At 45.4% G+C, this 18,545-nt stretch overlaps 1 protein-coding gene across 1 annotated transcript in view; it reads left to right on the top strand.

Moving 5' to 3' along the window:
* The window catches only part of GAP43 (growth associated protein 43), a 52,511-nt gene that overhangs the window by 12,513 nt on the left and 21,453 nt on the right, over window positions 1-18,545 (top strand). Inside the window, exon 2 of the mRNA XM_065675653.1 lies at window positions 16,019-16,646. Coding sequence (XP_065531725.1) covers window positions 16,019-16,646 — 628 coding nt within the window. The remainder of the gene's footprint in view (window positions 1-16,018; window positions 16,647-18,545) is intronic.

Here is an 18,545-nt window from a genome sequence, read left to right as displayed (position 1 = left end):
TGCCTTGAAGAATTAGGCTTTTTCCTGCCTTTTGCCACGAGCTCCTATGTGATATGAAAAAGCCACTTAAATGAGGTTTTCCATGGGTGGCCACTAATTGGTGTGTTCTCATTTTCTGGGTTCTCAGCCTGAGCCACCTGGGGTCTGACTTGCACAAGCGCAGAGCTGGTATTGTATGGAGTTCTGCTCTCAACGCCCACAGGGCTGGGAAATGCTAATCTAAGGCATTGCAAATTAGGGACCAAAAATTAGTGGGTGCTCTGGCCATTTGGACCTTAGCCTCTTTGTGTCTGATTTCACTGCCTGTAAAATAGAGATAACAACCCCACCTACTTCCCTGGGAGAACATCCATAAAGACTCCTGAAGCATGTCATGGCCAAATAACACCATGAGGAAATAGTATTCTGCATTCAGTGATGGGTTTGAATGATGTGTGGCAAATAAGGCACTTTGCCATGCCTGAAATTAGGATAACGGAAAATACCAAATCACTACCCACTCAGTGAGCTCTGTCTATCCTTTATAGTAATTGGAGTGCGGGAGACTTGCAATAAAAAGGAGGTATGATAAAGGCTATTATAAGGCATATGCACAAGAAAGTCAAAGCAAGGTTTCAGAGGTAGTCTCCATTTTACGTTTTCTGCTTCAGCCTTTACCATGTGCCCAGAAAGATACTTGTAAATTGGGCTTTTTATGTAATATGAGTCACGCTCCTTTGTACTAGTGCCTATGAACAATAGGTTGCAAAAGAATTGGGCATAAAGGGGCCAAATGTGTTATCACTGAAACTACTACTACACTTGTCGCTGGTGTCGGAAGATGTCAGCTTAGATCCTTAACAAATCAAGCCTACCACTCTTGTTATTACTCCTTTTGTACATGAGGAAACTGAGGCGCAGAAGAAAGTGGAATTATCGGCTGAAGTCATTCTGCCTGTTTTCTCTACATGCAACCAATAGCTTTTAAGCTAGTATTCACATGATGAATGAATCTAGAAATGGCAGGAAAAGTGCAGGTTTGTTCCCCTCTTCTTCCCTCCCTGCTCCTTACCTGGAAGAAGTAGATTGACAAATGCAAATAGTTCATTTGCTTTGTTTTCCAGTTGCTTTGTGCTTGTGGGAGTGCATCTGCCTACAGGATTCCATGGGAGTTTCTCCCAAGGAAGGGCTGAGCTGAAGCATTAAGGGAGCAAGCGGGGCTATGGTACCATAGGTCCTTATGTGCTGAACTTGGTGTTGTACTCATGAAGTTTAGGCTCTTGGTTGCTGCCTTGAAGGATCTCCAGGTGGGGAGGTTGTGTATGGGAGAGGCAGTCTGGAACGTAAGCTCCAGACCAGGATGGACTTAAGAAAGAGGTCAAGGCCTTGAGATTGGGCGTAACAGGGAGCCTGGGAAGAGGCAAGAACTTGGGTGATGCGCAGTCATACACCAGAGGTTTCTCCCTCGTCTGAATACACTGTTATTATTGTGGAGACTATGAATGTCTGTATTGCCTTCCTCAAACCTCCTGTGCCCAAAATGGGTCGCAGTTTTCTGGCCAAGCATGGGTGGGAATTTTTCCCACCATTGCTCCATCTGTTCTCTGCTGACGAACTGGTATGTTGCCTCCTAGGCCTCTGTGTCCATGAATTGCCTCCAGAAAACAGTTTACTACTCCCAGGGGGGCACAGAGCAGTCTAATATGCTCGAGGGAGAGTTTTTCATAGCAGAGCCTGAAATGGAAATACAGAAATCCCAGTACAGAGATTCAGAATTCTTGGGGAAATAAAGCAAGAGCATTCTGTAAGCATGGAGGAAGAGTTGTGCCTACGTCTGTTGTTCTGAGGTGCCCCAGCATGGAATGACACTGTAAACCCACGAAATCTGTTAGTTAAGACTTGAAGTCTATGCCTTATGAGGATACCCTGTCTCCTAGTTTGAGGACCTTCTGCTGAGATTGCCCTCCATGACAACTTAATAGACCTTCCTCCTGCTCCTCTGGAGTTAAACATCTGTTTGATGCAGAGTTGGTGGTCGCAAGGTGATCCACAGAGGTACTTCATGGAGGTGGCCAAAAGAGGAGGTCCTGTTGGCAGGTCTGGAGAAAGGACACTGTCCCTCTGCCAGTTAAGAATAGAAGTGGAGAGGCTATCAGTGTAGGGAAGAAAGAGATCTCATTGCAAAGCAAAGGAGTGGTCAAACCTGGTGCATGTTTGGTAGTGGAAATGTAGGTCTTGTGTTAGTATTTGTGATGTGCTGGGGATGTTGTAGTCCCTTCTGCTCTCAGATCAGGTGGGGTTTCAACCTACCCCTGGTCAGCCCCTGCTTCTGGCTTTGTTGCAGAATAAGTGCACACTGTCACAGCACAGGGCTTGCTTTCTTCTCTTTATCTTCTCTGGGTTTGACCTGTCCCCGCAGAGAGCAAAATGTGCTCCTCATTCCTCTTCCTACTCGTATCCAGCCCTATTCAGTTCCATCTTTCGCATATGATTCACTGTGTCTCAGCTTCACACGGTATCACCAATGCTGATATCCCCAACCTGTAATTTTTCAACTTCTCTCTTGCATACTTGCCTCTCAGCTTTTCCTGCTGTCAGGCGCAGCAGACAGCAGAGTGTGCTGGGTACCTCTGAGGATACCATACAGAGCGATTCTTCTGCTTGGGAATTTGTGTGTGAGCAGCACTGAAGTGCCTGGAGAAGCTAATCAGAATTGGAGATGGGCACTGGGTTTAAAAAGCACAGGTTTCAAGTACTGGGGTGTAAACAGGGGGGCAGTTTGCTGCCGGTGGCAGTGGAGCAGCGCGCAGTTATACAGAGCACAGCAAAGCGCTGAACGGGATTTCTGTCATTCCTCTGCTCCACTTTTACCAATGCCCTGTGCTTCTGCCCTGCAGCACCCCTGCCATCCCAGCTCTGATGTCGCAGGGTAGCCACTGAGTCACTTGAAAACTAGGCGAGGATGTAACTGATCCTTTGAACAAAGTAGTTCTCTGTTCAGTAGCTTTTTGTACATATTAAATGATTAAATCTTTAGGGGGCTTTTCCCTGATGCAGTAATTGTGCACTCATTAAATTGCCAGATAAAACTTACCTTCTATTAATCTATTTTTTGCTAAGAAAAATGTTTCATTTTCCACTGATAATCCTGCCTCGCCTAATTCAAGGATGGCCAACTTGTGGCTTTGAAGCCACAGGCAGGTACTGAGTGATTGAAGCATGACTCCCACAGGGGAGGAACATCGTATTACAGACAGCACACTGATGATGTTGGGACTGCTTTTACATCAGTATCTCTATGTGGGAGGAAGATCTCAGGGGTAAAAGTTGAATTGTCCCACATTAGTGCTCTAGTGGAATGTGTTCCTGCCCATGGCAAGGGTCTGGAACTGGATGAGCTTTAAGGTCCCTTCCAACCCAAACCATTCTATGAGTCTGTGATTTTATAAACTAGATTTATGTTTCAGCTAAATGTAGTACATGTGTGAAAAGGACCACAGAGAAACTATGTTAGAAGGAAGTCATGAAGGCTGCTAAGTCAAGTATTAAACAACCAGCTAGTGTTGGAAATGCAGTTGCCTGTGCAACCTGAGCGTGATCTCCTCTAGTCAATGTATTTCCATACACTTCTAATAACAGGAGCACATCTGATTTTTCTTCCCAGGGATTTCTACTTCATTTAGGCCACAGAATGGACAACGTTCACTTAATGAGCAGTTGTTCAATATTTTGTTCTCTCATAATAAATCAGCGTGTGACCCCATGGTTTCACTCAATAAATACTATTCAAACTCTGCTCTGAAATCAGAAATGCTCATTTTCTCCTGGGCTTTTTGTCATTCTGAGCACATCCCTAACACTGCTTAGTAAATCTTTGCAACACCCATGTGGAGATAACTGAATATTTTTACTCCGGTTTTGCAGAGGGGCAACTGAAGCACAAAAAGGGGGTTTGGTCAGCAGGACTCCCTAATTTTACATGCTGAATTTGAGGAAGAGAGGACCTGACTTTTCTGAGTAGATTTTTATATTCAATTGCACGTATCTGTAAACATCTCCTGTTACTGTCAGCTACAGCTCTGAGTTCTCAGCACTGCTCCAAATCAGACTCGAGGTGTCTGAAGGCAGCTACTCAGAGATGTGGAACATGCCACAGGAAATCATGCTGTGAAAAGTACGGGCCAGGATAACAAAGGAATTTGGCAGCAAAGGTAGGGCAGTGCTGTAGGACAGGTGCCTGTCAGCTGAGATCCCCTGTTCTCTTTCACCAAGCCTCTCCCTCCTGCATTTTAACTTTTGAACTGCAGAAAATTGGACCAAGATCTTAATGTAATACCTTTATACCCCTGAGTTTCCTAAGCTTCAAATGCCCAATTTCCTACTAACACTTTAAGTCTTCTTTAAGCTCCTTTGTTTTACTCTTCAGCAGATACTTACAAGCCTAGTTCCAAACAGTGGCAGGGTGGTATCACAGAATTTACAGAACTGTCTTAACAAATCAGATTTATATAGGCAGGAGCCTAGCAGCATTTTCTAAAGAGCCCTGGTGCCTAATTCACACTGGTTTCAATAGGATTAAGGCAAGCAGGCATTTGTCAAGATCCCACCATTCGTTCCTTAAAACCTGGCCCTTTAATTCTTCTTTCAATCAAGTTTTATGTTGAGCCACTAGAGCTGGGGCATAGGAATGTATACTGAAGTGTTAATAATTCATGAGTGTTTGTAAAGTGCTGTGAGAATACAATCTAGAAAGCAGGCATCTTGGGGGAATGTGTTATATTTTCTTCAGGCTGCAAAATAATTGCTTCTGTAACCAAAGCAAAATACAGGTGGAAAGCTTTTTCCTCTGCTTTGCACTGAGATCAAAATGTTAGTTACCTGAAAGCCCCAGTAGGTGCTCCAATTCTACACTGAGTGCTCTCAGATATTACTAAGGCTTAGGCAGATCCCAAACCCTTGAGTTAGTGACTGAATTCAGAGAGCACAGAAAGTGTCTGTGGATTCATAACTCATTCTTTCTTGAAGGGATCAAATGAGTCCTGTTGGATTTCATCTGTTTGAAAATATTCTGCATCTAGGCTTCGTTTCTGCTTTCATTTCAGCAGGATTTAGTGAATTGGTTATGCAAACTAACTGAAGGCAATGGGTTTCTTGCAAATTGCTCACTTACTCCACTGTGTTTATATGTGCGTGTGTGTTTGTGACATGCAGCTTGTGATAGTTCCGCAAGATGATTTCCTATCTCTGACTGGGGAGAACAAAATAAAGAGTTACTGAAAAAAAGGAAAGAAAAAGAAATCCACACTCCTGGGCTAACATTTTAGATAGTTCTAAAATCATTCATTGTAATGGGACGTCCATGATTTGCATCTATTTTGGTGGCCGAGGGACCAGTTCATCTGAAAAGTAGAGAACAACTAATGGCATAACCTGGCCACATAATGTACCTATTTGCATACCATAATCTTTGCTTCATTTGAGCAGACCTATAATTTGCTTAACTATGTGTCTTATAAAGGACTTATTGGTTTATTGTTAACAGGTCAATAGCTTGGACTGGCAAGTCTTGTGACGTCCTGAAGAACCAGGAATTACGGTTTCCTGCAAAGAAATAGCTCTGTATTTTAGATGGTGTTAGGAGAAAGCTATCTGGTTCCTGTAGTATAACTGTTTTTTCCTGTGTAAACCAGCGTGCTGCCTGTGCTTTTCCTTGTGTTCAGCACAATCCATTGTCTTGAGTCCTATTGCTTGCTTCATTGCTTCCTTTCCCAGCACCACAAGGGAGATATATCGCAAGGATGTAGAAATAAGGTTGCCATCATCATAAATCCTCACGCATTTGGCTCTTCTCTTCCTTCATCTGGAAGCTCACCATTAGGAGCCAGATGGAAACTCTTGGGGAACCTCTGAGAAGTGTTTGGGATCCTTCCACTCCATCTTTCTCATCCCACCTGCTCCGGCTACCCAACTCTTTGACAACCCCAGCTAACTCCTAAATGTCATGAATAGCATTTGGGGGAGGCTGACAGGAAATGGAGGAGACTCAGGACTGTTCAACAGCCTGTGTGGATTGATGTCAAACACCCGGCCATCCCTAAGGTCCCCTCATCTTTCTTTTCTTCGTTTCCCATAAGTGCTTGGCTATTTTCAGCACCATCTAAGTTCGTGGCTGCAGCTTTTCCTACTGCCTTTGGGAGTGTGATCCGCACATTGATTTATTTTTAGCTATATTGCTAATTATTATTTTTGTGAGTATAGTGTTTCATTATTCATTAAAGATGGGGAGACGTTTTAGTCATTCCTCTGTAGAGCAAATGTAAATTCTGTAACCAAAGTAAGATCTCTAAGTAGGGCTTAACAGAGCTGGGAAGAGTCATCTGGCAAAGAAGGATGGTATGAGAGCAATTGATATATGAAGGAGTGTTACTAAGAGAGCGGAAACAAGCTGTTCTCAAGATATATAAGGAGGAAGTTCTTTACTGTGAGGGTGGTGAGGCACTGGAACAGTTTGCCCAGAGAAGTGGTAAATGCTTCATCGCTGGCAGTGTTCAAGGCCGGGTTGGACAGAGCCTTGGGTGACATGGTCTAGCGTGAGGTGTCCCTGCCCATGGCAGGGGGTTGGAACTGGATGATCTTAAGGTCCTTTCCAACCCAAACCACTCTGTGGTTCTATGAGTCAACATGGACAAGATGCAGATGGCTGGCTGAAAAGCTCTTCAGTTCACCAAAGGTATCAACTGCCAGAGAAACCCAGAGAATAAGCTTTGGGGGAAACGTCCACAGACTGGTAACAAGCAGTGATCTTGCAGGGGGGGTTAGAGATGGAGGGAGTCAGCCCTGCTGCAGTGCGCAGAGGGAGCCTGGAGGACCCTGGAGATTTATAATGATTTGCTTTTCAGTGGGTGACAAAGCTGTGCTGTCTGAACTGGCCCTTAGTAACTGCACATTGTCTGGCGTTAGGTCATCTGTGCATACTTCCCAGTGCTTTCTGCCTGGCTTTGCATGGCATCCTGAGGGAAGCAGGTTCCTATTCCAGAGACACACAAGTCCTTCTCAGGATGAAAACTTGCTTTCCATATCACATCTGCAGAAGGGCATATAGAAGTGGAATAAGCTTTGTGCACCCCGCCTGCCCACCCATTCCCTCATCCTCACCAGGGGTCCCTTTTCCCTCGCCTTCTCTGCCAGGAGGACTGCTGAGCAAAGCCCTCCACAAGGGGATGTACAGTGTGGCTGTGCTGCAGATGCAGCAGATACGGAGTGAGCTAAACTTGTGCCTGGGGAAAAAACATTACAATGTGCAGTACTTTAAGGCTTCCTGACTGAAGAACGGGAAAAAGACTTCATGACCAAGATGTCTGAAGCTTATTGAAGCCCCTTTTTAATAACAACTGAAAGATGGGAGTGGAAAAGCGAAGGAACAATTTTCCTACAGCAGGAAGCTTAGCAGAAGCTCTGGGTGACTACTTAAATGTGGCTGTGATATGCTAGCCCTCATAAATGGTTAATCCAAACACTTGTGGCTTTTATTCCCTAGTGCATCTATTCAACATGTTCTTTTTGGCTGGAGGTCTTTCTAACACTAACTTAACAGTGTCCGCAAACAGTCTACAGCAGCATGTATGGCAGGCTTGCCTCTCCTCTCCTGCTTTTTCAATAGGGCTGTATACAGTGGAGGAGCAAGGTAAGAAACAAAATGGCTCGAAGCCACATGTGCATTTCCCATAGCTCAGTGCCAGTCTCTAGAATAAGTGATTAAGCCCTGAGGCTACTGGGTCTCGTGTTCAGCTGCCTGTGGCCCCAGAGGACATTTCCAGTCAAAGCCAAGTCTGTGCTTTGGTGACAGCCCTACCTGAAGGATGGGAGAGGGGTATGGCACATTATGGAGTGACAGCTGAAATCACAGCCCTGATTCATCAGTTTTATGGTGCTTGGAAAGCACTGAAATTATACAAACAGGGCATGTCTCAAGCAGCCAAGCCCAGGTTCTTGGGTGCAAGAAGCTGTGCCATAAAGGTCTTCTCTGGAGAGCTTCTCAGGTTCTGATAGACACTATGCCTCCCCACTGCTAGCACTGCCAGCCCAGGGCTCATGGAAATGACAGCTAGGGTGGTGCAGCGAGGTGGCATGGCACTGCCAGCGCCACTTTCAGCTGTAGCACAGCCAGTCATGCAGACCTGCTCCAGGAGACCCTGCTCAGCTATTTAGATGCCTGTTTTGATATCCCCTGCTGTCACATTCTTCGGATATGGATCAGTAATTTTCTCTCTCCTTTGCACTCTCCCTTCCTCTGTATCACATCTTTGTTCTTGTGCCTCTCATTTATTTGCCTCTCTTCCATTCAGTGCCTTGGCTTTGCACAGGTTTTACCTCTCTCCCTGCCTTTGGTTCCTTTCTTCCTCCCTCTTCTCTACTCTCATTCCTTTCCCTCTCTGCTTTGAGCTCTGTCTTCTCCCTCCCTTAGCCTCACACCTTACCAGACCTCTCAGTGTCTCTTCTTGCCACCCTGGGTTTCAGCCACACCCCTGCCCTCCCTTGCCCACCCCTGCAATGGTCAAGCCTGGGGCTGTTCTGGGTGGGAAAGGTACGGTAGCAAAGCCCACCTTCTAAGCAGCTTTCCAAGACACTGGGAATTAGTGGCTTGGTTTCCCTAATTGCTGGGGATGTTTGACTCCAATGAACTTGCAAATGCTTTCTCAGAAGATAGATTGCCCCCATTTCCAGTGACAAAAACAAAATAATAATAATAATAATAATAATAATAATAATAATAATAATAATAGTAGTAGTAGTAATAATAATAATAGAACAAATACAGCCCTGAGCTTACCATCAAGCAGAGAGGGAGTTACTTGATACTTAGCTCTGTCATCACTAGGTTGAGAGATTTCATGGTGTTTGTTGGCAGTCATTACCAGAAGGGGGTACCAGACGAGGCTCAAGGTTAACAGGCTGGTTAAAAAGAAGGTTCAGAGACTGGATGGACTTGGGGCTTGAGCCTGTCATTGTTATCCTGCTGGCTGCAAAAACCCTGGACAAACCAGCAAGGAGCACAAGCAGATACGTAGCTAGTGACAGGGCCTCAGTCTGGTTGCCCACGGACTGATGGTTCCAGCAGAAAATTCCTCATAATTCCTAGGTGCAACAGGGAAAGATCAAAGTGATCTCAGAGACTAGCAGTGGAAGGGCTTGTAAAATCCCTGCCTGCAGTTTACTCTGGCTGGGGAGAAGTAGGGATGTTTCTCATCACCTGAGCTGGGTGCAGCCCTGTGTTCCCATGGAGGGAATGGGACAGGAGCTGCAGGACACAAGGTGCTGTTTCTTGTGGAAATGACTCCAGAGACCTTGCATAAGCCTGGACTCTGGGGAGGTTCTGTGCCACATCTCAGGGAAGCAAGTCTGGCCCTTGGCTGCAGCAAGAGCAGAAGCAAATGTGTGCAGCCCTCATGGGGACATTTTATTAACCTCTGGAGCCACCAGATGTGTACAACAATTCCTTGGACATTTCCGTGGAGTCCAAAACTAAGCAAGCAAGAAAATAAAGAGAGTGAAAAAGAAAAGGAGGAGAGGGAGAGAGATCAATAATTCAGGTTTCCATTACCTGCCCATGGGATTCAGACTGTGAAGGCGTTTAAAACAATTCACATAGGAATCAAACTGTCCAAACTGCCCCAAACGGGACCACATAGTTTGAGTCTAGATAAACCTGCTCTTTAGTGCGGTGATATCCAGGCTTGTGTTTCTGTCTAAGCCCATCTGCAGCAGAAACCACGTATTTTTTTGAATGAGCTTTTCTAATCAAAGCATAGTTCAGTGGAAATTTTTCACCTGGTCCCTTTGCTGAATTTCTTCAGCATGGTCTATTTTTGGGAGTGGATGCACACTGTCAGCTTGGATACCTTCCTGCTTCATTTCCAGGCTTTGGTCCCTCGATGCGAACGCCTGCTGGCTGGCTCCTTCTGGAGTGACACAACTATTTCCCTCCCAAACAGAGACTAGGCACAACTGACAGCACAGTATGCACCAGGATCCAACATGAAGCAAGAGCATGGATGTTGATTGTGCCAAACACCCAAGGCCTTCAACACAGTCCACACAGACCTTGTGCACTCAAGTGCCCTGACACGCTTGGGCCATACCCCAGGATATACACATGCTCTTGACATTAACTATAAAAGCACTGCCTTGGCATACTGCAACCCAGTCCTGCCTCTGAGACTTTGGGTGCTTTGAACAGAATGATGAAGGGTTGGAACTGGATGATCTTAAGGTCCTCTCCAACCCAAACCATTCTATGTAAAGGCAGCACAGGGAGTACTGAAAGCCTTTCTGCTTTTAACCACTGGAGCGTCACGGTGTAGAAGGCACCCTGGTTGACCATCAGCTTCGCAGAAGCAGGGTGACAAACAGAAGGGAGAGTCAGAAAGCAGGTGAGGAGAATATAATGGATTTATTGAGAATGCATCCTGAAAATATCTAAATAGGTCTAGTTTAGATTATTTTCTACCTCTCTTCTGAGTCACTGTACACAAGTGAATAAAATCCATCCATCTGCCTGACCATCATCAGCTGATTCCATTACAGGCACCATAAAATGGAGGGGAAATTTCCTACATGTGAGAGGATCTTGTAGAGGAAAGGGTGGAAACTCCATTGTTACAGGATTTGAAACTGGAAAGCTGAAACCCTGCTGGTTATACCCTGGGGAACCATTGTGCATAAGCCTTCAGAGGGTTGAATTAACCTTTCTTCTCTCAAGGGTGTTTTACTCACTATCACCATACTCATCCTAGGAATAAAAAGGAACTCTGTTTGTTTCCGTGCCTCACAGACAGGTTGTGCTGAGAAATGCCATCCTGCAGCCAGGTGTCTTCACACCATTTAACTGGGTTACAAAAAGCTGTTCTCTGTGCTAAATCGCTTCCTCACTTCCCAAGGCGTGAAAGCCTTTTCTCTCTCTCATGTGTCCATGCTTTACTCCTTCTGGGGAGACAGCTGGTGTAGTTTACTTTGATGCATTCTGCTCCTTAAATGCCTGCTCCGAGACAAATCAGGTCATGTCAAGCTCACAAAAGCATCGAGGTGACTCAATCCTGTGAATCCAATGGGAGTCAGGTGCCTACATTTCTTTGTGACTTTGAGTAACATCAGCAGGAACATGCGTTTGCTCTAGTCAAGGCTGGAGTATGGGCTGAGATGCGTCTTAATCCCACAAGCACCACAAGTTGATTCAGTGCTAATTCACCTAGCTAACCGAAGGAAAGATTTCCATACCTTAATGCATGCGTCATGAGAAAGGAATGACTTTAGGTCCCTATGTCTTTGCATGGAGAACACGGGTTGGGATTTTTATCTGTCTTAATAGTTGGGTATCATTGGTTATGAAGTTGGGTTATGAAGCAGCTTATTGGTAACTGTCACTGGTCCTGTGGATGTCAAGGCCCTGGCCAATGCTGATGCCTCCTTTGGTAAAAGCTGTGTAAATCCTAAATCTGGACTTGTGGCATGCAGGTCTCAGGATACCAGGAGACAGCAATGTGAATGGAAGGGTTCTGGGATTTGGTGTCATGTTAAAAGGAGCTCCTAGATAAGGACAGAAAGGAGCGGGATATCAGTGATGACTGAGTGTACAGCAGCGTGATCCTAGGGTGAGCATTAAGGAGGTTGATACATGCTATATATTGGTGGGCAGAGAAACACCAGAAAAGGGAGATCTATAGAAAATGGCAGAGTAGGCAGGATAATATTGAAAGACCTTTTAATGGAACAGTCAGTTCTTTCTTGATCTCTCCATCCCAGCATCCAAAATATAAAGCTATGTGATTATTTTTCCAAGGATGGGCAATGAGATACATCACAAGAGACAAGTGTGCAAGCAACAAGCAAAGACCAACCAATCAGTCCCCTTCCTTCTTTCTCTTTGCCTGTGTGTGTGGCTGCAAACACATGGAATATCTGAAAAACGTCTAGTTTCTTCATTTTCCTTTCCTGATGTACCAGCATGTGGGACATTTAGAAGGGCCTGAAGGTTATAGTAACACTGTCTTAATTCTTTGCCATATTTTGACCTCTCTGTAAGCTTTGGGTTTGGAGATGGAAGGTGGAAATGTTGCCAGAGATCAGAAGTCTTCTTAGGGTCATGGCTTCATGCCATTTCCATCTTCCTGGTGCCTAAAAACTAACCTCTGCCTGTAAACATTGACGTCGCATCTCCTACTCTGCACTGTGTGACAGCAAGGAAAGTCTCACAGGAGCTGTCTGCCTGGGAAAGGGATGTCCTAGAAACCTGGAGGTGTGGCAGACAAGCAGATGGAGATGGTGAGGGGATCATCCCTCTAGGACTGGAAAGATGTTGTGGGCTGTGTAGACAGAGACATCAAAGCTTAGCAGTGTGTTCATGAAGGCAAAGCTTTTGCACACCGGCTTCAATGGGGATGTGGAGATGGTTCTGACTATGTATGTCCATTTATACATCCATATAGCTATGTATCTACCCACCTCAGTGATTTCAACTCTTCTGCCATGGAAGAGTCTAGGATTTGTTCCCCAATTAATAAAACAGAGAATATTTGCTCTGTGTAAAATGACAATACATTGCATACAGACTCACAGTATCATGAATATGGCAATGCTAATGACTAGCATGAGTTTACTTTACACATAAATGTGTAAATGAAGGGGGGGTGTGATGGAATACTAGTATATAAAACTTAATCTTACCAGATCTGATTCTTGGCTGGGAGCCCTGGTTTCTGTACAAACACTAGTAATAATTGTCACTTGATTCCAGCCACAGTACTCCAGCCAAGATGTCATGCACGCATGGCAGATAGATAAGACAGGCAGGTTTCTTGTTTTCCAATGAGATGCTTTTGAGTACACCCTGGCAGGGCTGACTCACCCTTTTAGCTTTCCAGGGAAGATAAATTGCTTTCTAGGAGCTTCACTGTATACGCAGGGTATTTTTGAGCAGCTTCCTTAATTAAAGCTTATCTAATGTGTGCCTAATTCACAGATGAAGATCCTTTGTCTTTTTTTTTGTGTGAGCATAAGTTTGCCTCTGAAACAATCTGTTTCTCACCCAACCCATTGTTATACAACATGACACACATACTGAACGGATACCATGTCATACCCCAGAAGTAGCTGCAGGCCAGTAGCCTGAAGTCATTTCAAATGCTTCAATGAGGAAGGACTGAATAGAAATGGGGTTGCTGAGGGCCACAGTTGGCACAGACAAACTATTAGTACATTTCTTTCATCTAGGATCTTAAATTCCACCTCTGCCCCAGCTTCTTATTTCTTATCTTTTGCATCTGAAATTATGCTGAAAGCACCCTGTTGGAAATCCATTTTGTAGCTGCAAACCTTGTGATCTGGCAAGGGCTCAAACTGATGTCATCCCAACTGGGATAAGAGGACCATGATGTCATTGGAACAGCAAAGGAGCCTTTTAGCTCTATAACGCAGTAGGTGTGGGTGAGAGGTTTCAGTCTGGCCTCCCTGGAGGGAAAGAATGCTCTTCCATTCCCTGCCAGGTACAGGGCTGGCTGGCAGTCACAGGTCTCTGCAAGTTCAGCTTGGGTAGCAGGATGCTTGGTTCTTGCTGTGCTTCTTGCTGTGCCAAGGCCTCCTGCTAGCAGTGGGAGGCAGATAAACCTCAGAGTTTCATAGCCCAGGTACCAGGTAAAACCTCTGGGGGCAGAAGCATGAATTCAGCACTTCATAATAGCTTCCCTGGTTGGCACAGGGAGGTATGTGGGATGTGAGAGGTGCAAGGCCAGTGGCAAGACTCCCTTCGAGTCAATGGTTTTCATTTTTACTCCGGAATTAACAGTTTTGTCCCATTCACTGATGGCTTTTCAGGAAGCGAGCATATGAGACTGGACCTTTAGGGTCTTGCAGTCATGTCTAAACTGTCCAGTCTCTCAGTCCTGCTGCTGTTTGAAATTGCCTACAGTCCCTAGTCAAAGCTAGGGGATCCAAGTGTTACTGCCCGGAAGTACCTGGTCTATCTCCACATTGCTATGGCTACAGTGTAATGCAGGCACACTCAAGCTTTCCTTGCTAGTCCAGGTATTAGTAGTTAGGTTGCCACAGCAACACAGGACTTACTTCAAGCTGCAAAACTCACCTAAGGAGCAGGATGGATGAGCCTGTGCAGAGCTGCATTACCCCGGCTGTATCACAGCTCTTCTGTGAACATTCTGGTTTAAAGGTACTTCCAATTAGTTTCCATCCCCTTGTACTGAAATAGGCTGGAAAGCTTGCCCCACATGCTGAATAATACAGTGCAGAGTTAGCTGTGTAAGTAAAAGAGGTACATGAAGTGTTACAGCATGCGAACATCTGCATTGTCTTCACACATTACCATCACCTGCTTCCTGACAAGTCGAGATGAACATGAAAGCCCACTTTCCATACCACATCACTTAATACACTTGGGGAAGTGCAGACGTAACTGCTGTCTGTGCCCCTTTGATAGGTAGAACAACCATTTTGTCCCTGGGCATGGTGAGGAGCATAAAACCTCCTTGTGCTGAATTCTGTGTATTAATAGCAGTTGCATATTCACTCACAGGCTTTTTTCACTTATCCTCTACATCAGCATCCTGGTACCTAGTCTCACTCTCAGACTTACCTCCTGCTGTATCCAGACCCATCCCACCCCTGCTGCTCTTTACCTTGATGATTTGGGTCTGCTTGTTCCTTGACTACCATACCCCTCTTCAGAGGTGTGGTGTTTCCAGTGCCACGTGTGCATGCTGCAGTGCCTTCCCCCTTATTCCTGCTGCTCTGGTTTGTATTTATATAGCCTTTCCCCTCTCTCCGCTCTTCTAGTCCTGGCCCTTTCCCCACATGGTTCTTCTCAGTTGTGATGGCCTAAGGAGTGGTTTCCTCTTTCCACCCAGGAGTAACTCCTCGCTGTCTTTCTCAGCCAGCTCTTCTCCTTCTTTTGTGACCTGAGCCAGTGTTGGAAACCAGGTGCAGACAGCAAAGAGGCCAGTGGTTCTGCTTCTGAATATCTCCTTTGAATGCTTCCCAGTGGGAACATTTATAGAACAGTGTCCTTCTGTCAATATGCAGCTGAACTGTTGCTTGCCCAAGGGCTGCTAAATTACTGGGGTGAAGCATAGTATATCTTGTAGATTCAGTGGGGGTTTGCAAGCTGAGATTTGTCTACCTGCAGCAGACCAGCATGAGGAACAGGCTCTGCTTTGGTCTTATTTAAGACTCTAATGCGTGGCTTATGTTTAAAAAACATGGGGAATGCCTGTTCTTTGTTGCGAGGCTGAATTCCCTCAATAGAGAAATAGTAATCGTCTGCTGAGATTGGGAACACTGATACCCATCTGCCTATTATTCCCTCATTGAAACCATGAGCAGGGAGTGAAATGCTTGGAGTGCTTGCAAGGCAGGGTATTTGTGAGGAATATATGCTGTGAATATGTGTGTATGTCTGACAGCACGCAACTGCAGTGGGGCAGGCAGCAATACTAGTTTCTGTTGGCAATCTCGAGCCAAAAAGCTATAAAGGACAAAACACTTGCTGTCATTGGAGTCACACACCTGCAAAACAAGGTGCCATTAAAGAGAAACAAAGACTTGAAGGCACATCAAACTTGATTTGGAAGGACCATGGGAATTCCCTTTGGGAGAGTGTTTTGTAAATGAGTAGGGGATAAAAAAATCAGTGTATTTCAAAATGGATGGGAAAATAAATCATGGGGATAGAGACAAGGGAGCTGGTACAAGCCTTTCCACACAGCCAAGGTGCTCTCAGCATTGCTGGCAGAGATGATGAAGTGCTTTATATTCCTTTTACAACCCCCCTGTGTCTGTCCAGCCCTAGGATGGAGTTAGAGCCACTTGGCTTCAAACCCATACCAAATGGAAGGCTGCTTTGAAATGTGTCACTGGTAGCAGGAGGGGAAGGTGGAACATTCCTCGTAAAACCAGAGCCTGAGCTGCATCTGGAGAAACCTTAACTCATCTCCCTGTTTTCTCCTCTGCTCTCCTCCCTTGTTCTTCTTCAAAGGTTGAAAAAAATGAGGACGGGGACCAAAAGATCGAACAAGATGGCATCAAACCAGAAGATAAAGCTCATAAGGCAGCCACCAAAATCCAGGCCAGCTTCCGTGGACACATAACGAGGAAAAAGCTCAAGGGGGAGAAGAAGGGAGATGCTCCAGCATCCGAGACTGATGCCGCTGACAAGAAGGAGGAAGGCTCTGCCGATGGAGCGTCCGAGAACAAAGAGACCAAGGCTCCCACTGCCCCAGAAGCTGCCACCGCTGACAGTGCCCAGGTGGAGGAGGGCAGCAAAGACAGCAGTGTGCCAGCGGAGGAGAAAAAAGGGGATGGAGCCGCCGACACGGGCTCGGAGCAGCCAGCCCCGCAGGCTGCCACTCCTGCTGCCTCCTCCGAGGAGAAGCCCGCTGCTGCCACTGCCGAAACGGAAAGTGCCACTAAAGCTTCCACTGATAACTCGCCGTCCTTGAAGGCTGATGAAGCCCAAGACAAAGAGGAGCCTAAACAAGCCGACGTGCCTGCTGCTGACACCACTGCCACCACCACCACCCCTGCCGCAGAGGATGCTACTGCCAAGGCAACAGCGCAACCCCAAATGGAGACAGTGGAGAGCAGCCAAACCGAAGAGAAGACAGGTGAGTGGATGTCTCGCTTAGGGAATGGGGATCTTCACAAATGGATACCTCCCTTAATCTCTTTGGGATGCTTCTGAGGTTGGCTAAGGGTTAACAAGGGAATCTTATCAAGGGAATTGCTGGGCTTTAGGGGTGGAGGGAGTTGCATGTTCTTAACACGCTCTTCCCTGCTTCTGGGTATCTTTTGGAAACACTGCTCCTCCTCTCAAGGCTTCTGTTCCTCTAGGCGGAGGAGCTATGCAGCTCTTTTTGCTCTGGTGGCCAGAGAGTGTCAGGGAAGCTTGGAGGAGCCTGGGAGTGTTCCCCAAACTCTTCATATGCTAAAGAGGTTGATGAACCTTCCCAGTCACACTAGCACAGACAGCTGCAGTGGGGCAACAAAACAGGCCAAGCGGATACCTGCTCACCGGGGCTGCCAACTTGAGCTGAAATCTCACAAGACAGTTCTCATACTGCAAGAGGCTGTTTAGTTTTGCTGGTGGGATGGTCAAGAAGGGTCTTTTTCCCATCTTCTTGTGAATGGATGAGATTCCTGGCAAACCACATCTTAGTCAGGAACATGTTATCAGCATTGCTTATAATTCCATCCACACAAATACTTCTAGCCTCTGCACTTGGAGCAGCCCATTACAGCCATAGTTGCATGAAGGTTTTAGACCTGTCAGCTGGGTCAGACCCTCATAGTAAGAGTATAAGTTAGGGAAAGGGAAGATTAAAGGCTCCGACAGCTCAGTGAGTGAGGACAGAAGAGAACATTAGGCGCAAACAGTCACTCTAGGAGATGTTTTCAATTCTTTGTTCTTCCCTGAGTGCAACGCTGCTTAACTAGTTCCCCTGGGAAGAGGTGGAAAGTTTTGAGAGGCAAAAGTGAACATTTTTGACAGAGGCATAGTGTTTACAAACCAGAAAGAGCTCGTTTTGAATTGTGATACTGAGCTGGGTAGAAAATGCATCAAAGACTTGAGGATACTTTTGCACTTGTTCTCTACTTTCCTTATGTTATCAAAGAAAGACAAGGTAAACAACATAATAACATCAGAGATAGGCACCACATGTGCAGAGGCAGTGTCAAGCATAACTGGCCTCCACATTCACAAGACATTCAGCTGTATAGGTCATTCTTCCATTTATTAGCTTGTTGGGGTAAAAATGGGATATATCACCTTGATATTCCTAAACAGCCTGATGTAAATGTTACAGAGCCCTAGCATCCAATCTTGCACTTACTGGTGTTTCTCCATCATTTCATTTGGTCCACCACTTTTTTCCCACAAATGATAATTCCCACTCTCTAAGCTTCATAGCTAATTCAGGACTTCAGGCAACTCTGTTCCTGCTCAACAAAGTGGACAGATAAGAAAGAACAGGTATCCAAAAGGGCAGATAAGTACTACGAAAGGAGCTCATGTAGAACATGTATGATTTAATATATGGACAAAGGGAGCAGCCTTCAAGAGCATGAGTCTGAACTGAATGTACACAGTAACAAAGAGTTACTGGTTTTACCTCCATTCATGTAAACATTTCTAGAGATAAGCCTCAGAGTTGCATTGTCCAAGTTGGCTTTTTGCTGTCCAGATCTCCAGCCCTTTGTTCTTTCTTTGTATGATGAGTTGAGTGGCAAAATAAATGTCATGTGATTTGTGAAATCTAATTTGGCATGTTGCATGCTCTACTTGCATTGTTTTTCTACTTGGGCAAAGGTATAAACATCAATGGCAAAAATAGGACAGAGTGAATCAGTGCTTTGGGGTTCTCTGTGAACAGGATAATGAGTGATAATTAACTCTTATTTCAGACCTGGGATGCCATATTCCTAAACAGGAATAGTGATTCTGCTTTGAATTAACATTCTATTTTTATTCAGGTTAATGTGCTCTAATGGATAGAGGTAGGAAA

This window comes from Lathamus discolor, chromosome 4 (genome assembly GCF_037157495.1).
Source record: "Lathamus discolor isolate bLatDis1 chromosome 4, bLatDis1.hap1, whole genome shotgun sequence".
NCBI lineage: Eukaryota > Metazoa > Chordata > Aves > Psittaciformes > Psittacidae > Lathamus > Lathamus discolor.
The sequence above is the reverse complement of the archived record's forward strand: the minus strand, read 5'-3'. Positions and strand labels throughout refer to the sequence as shown.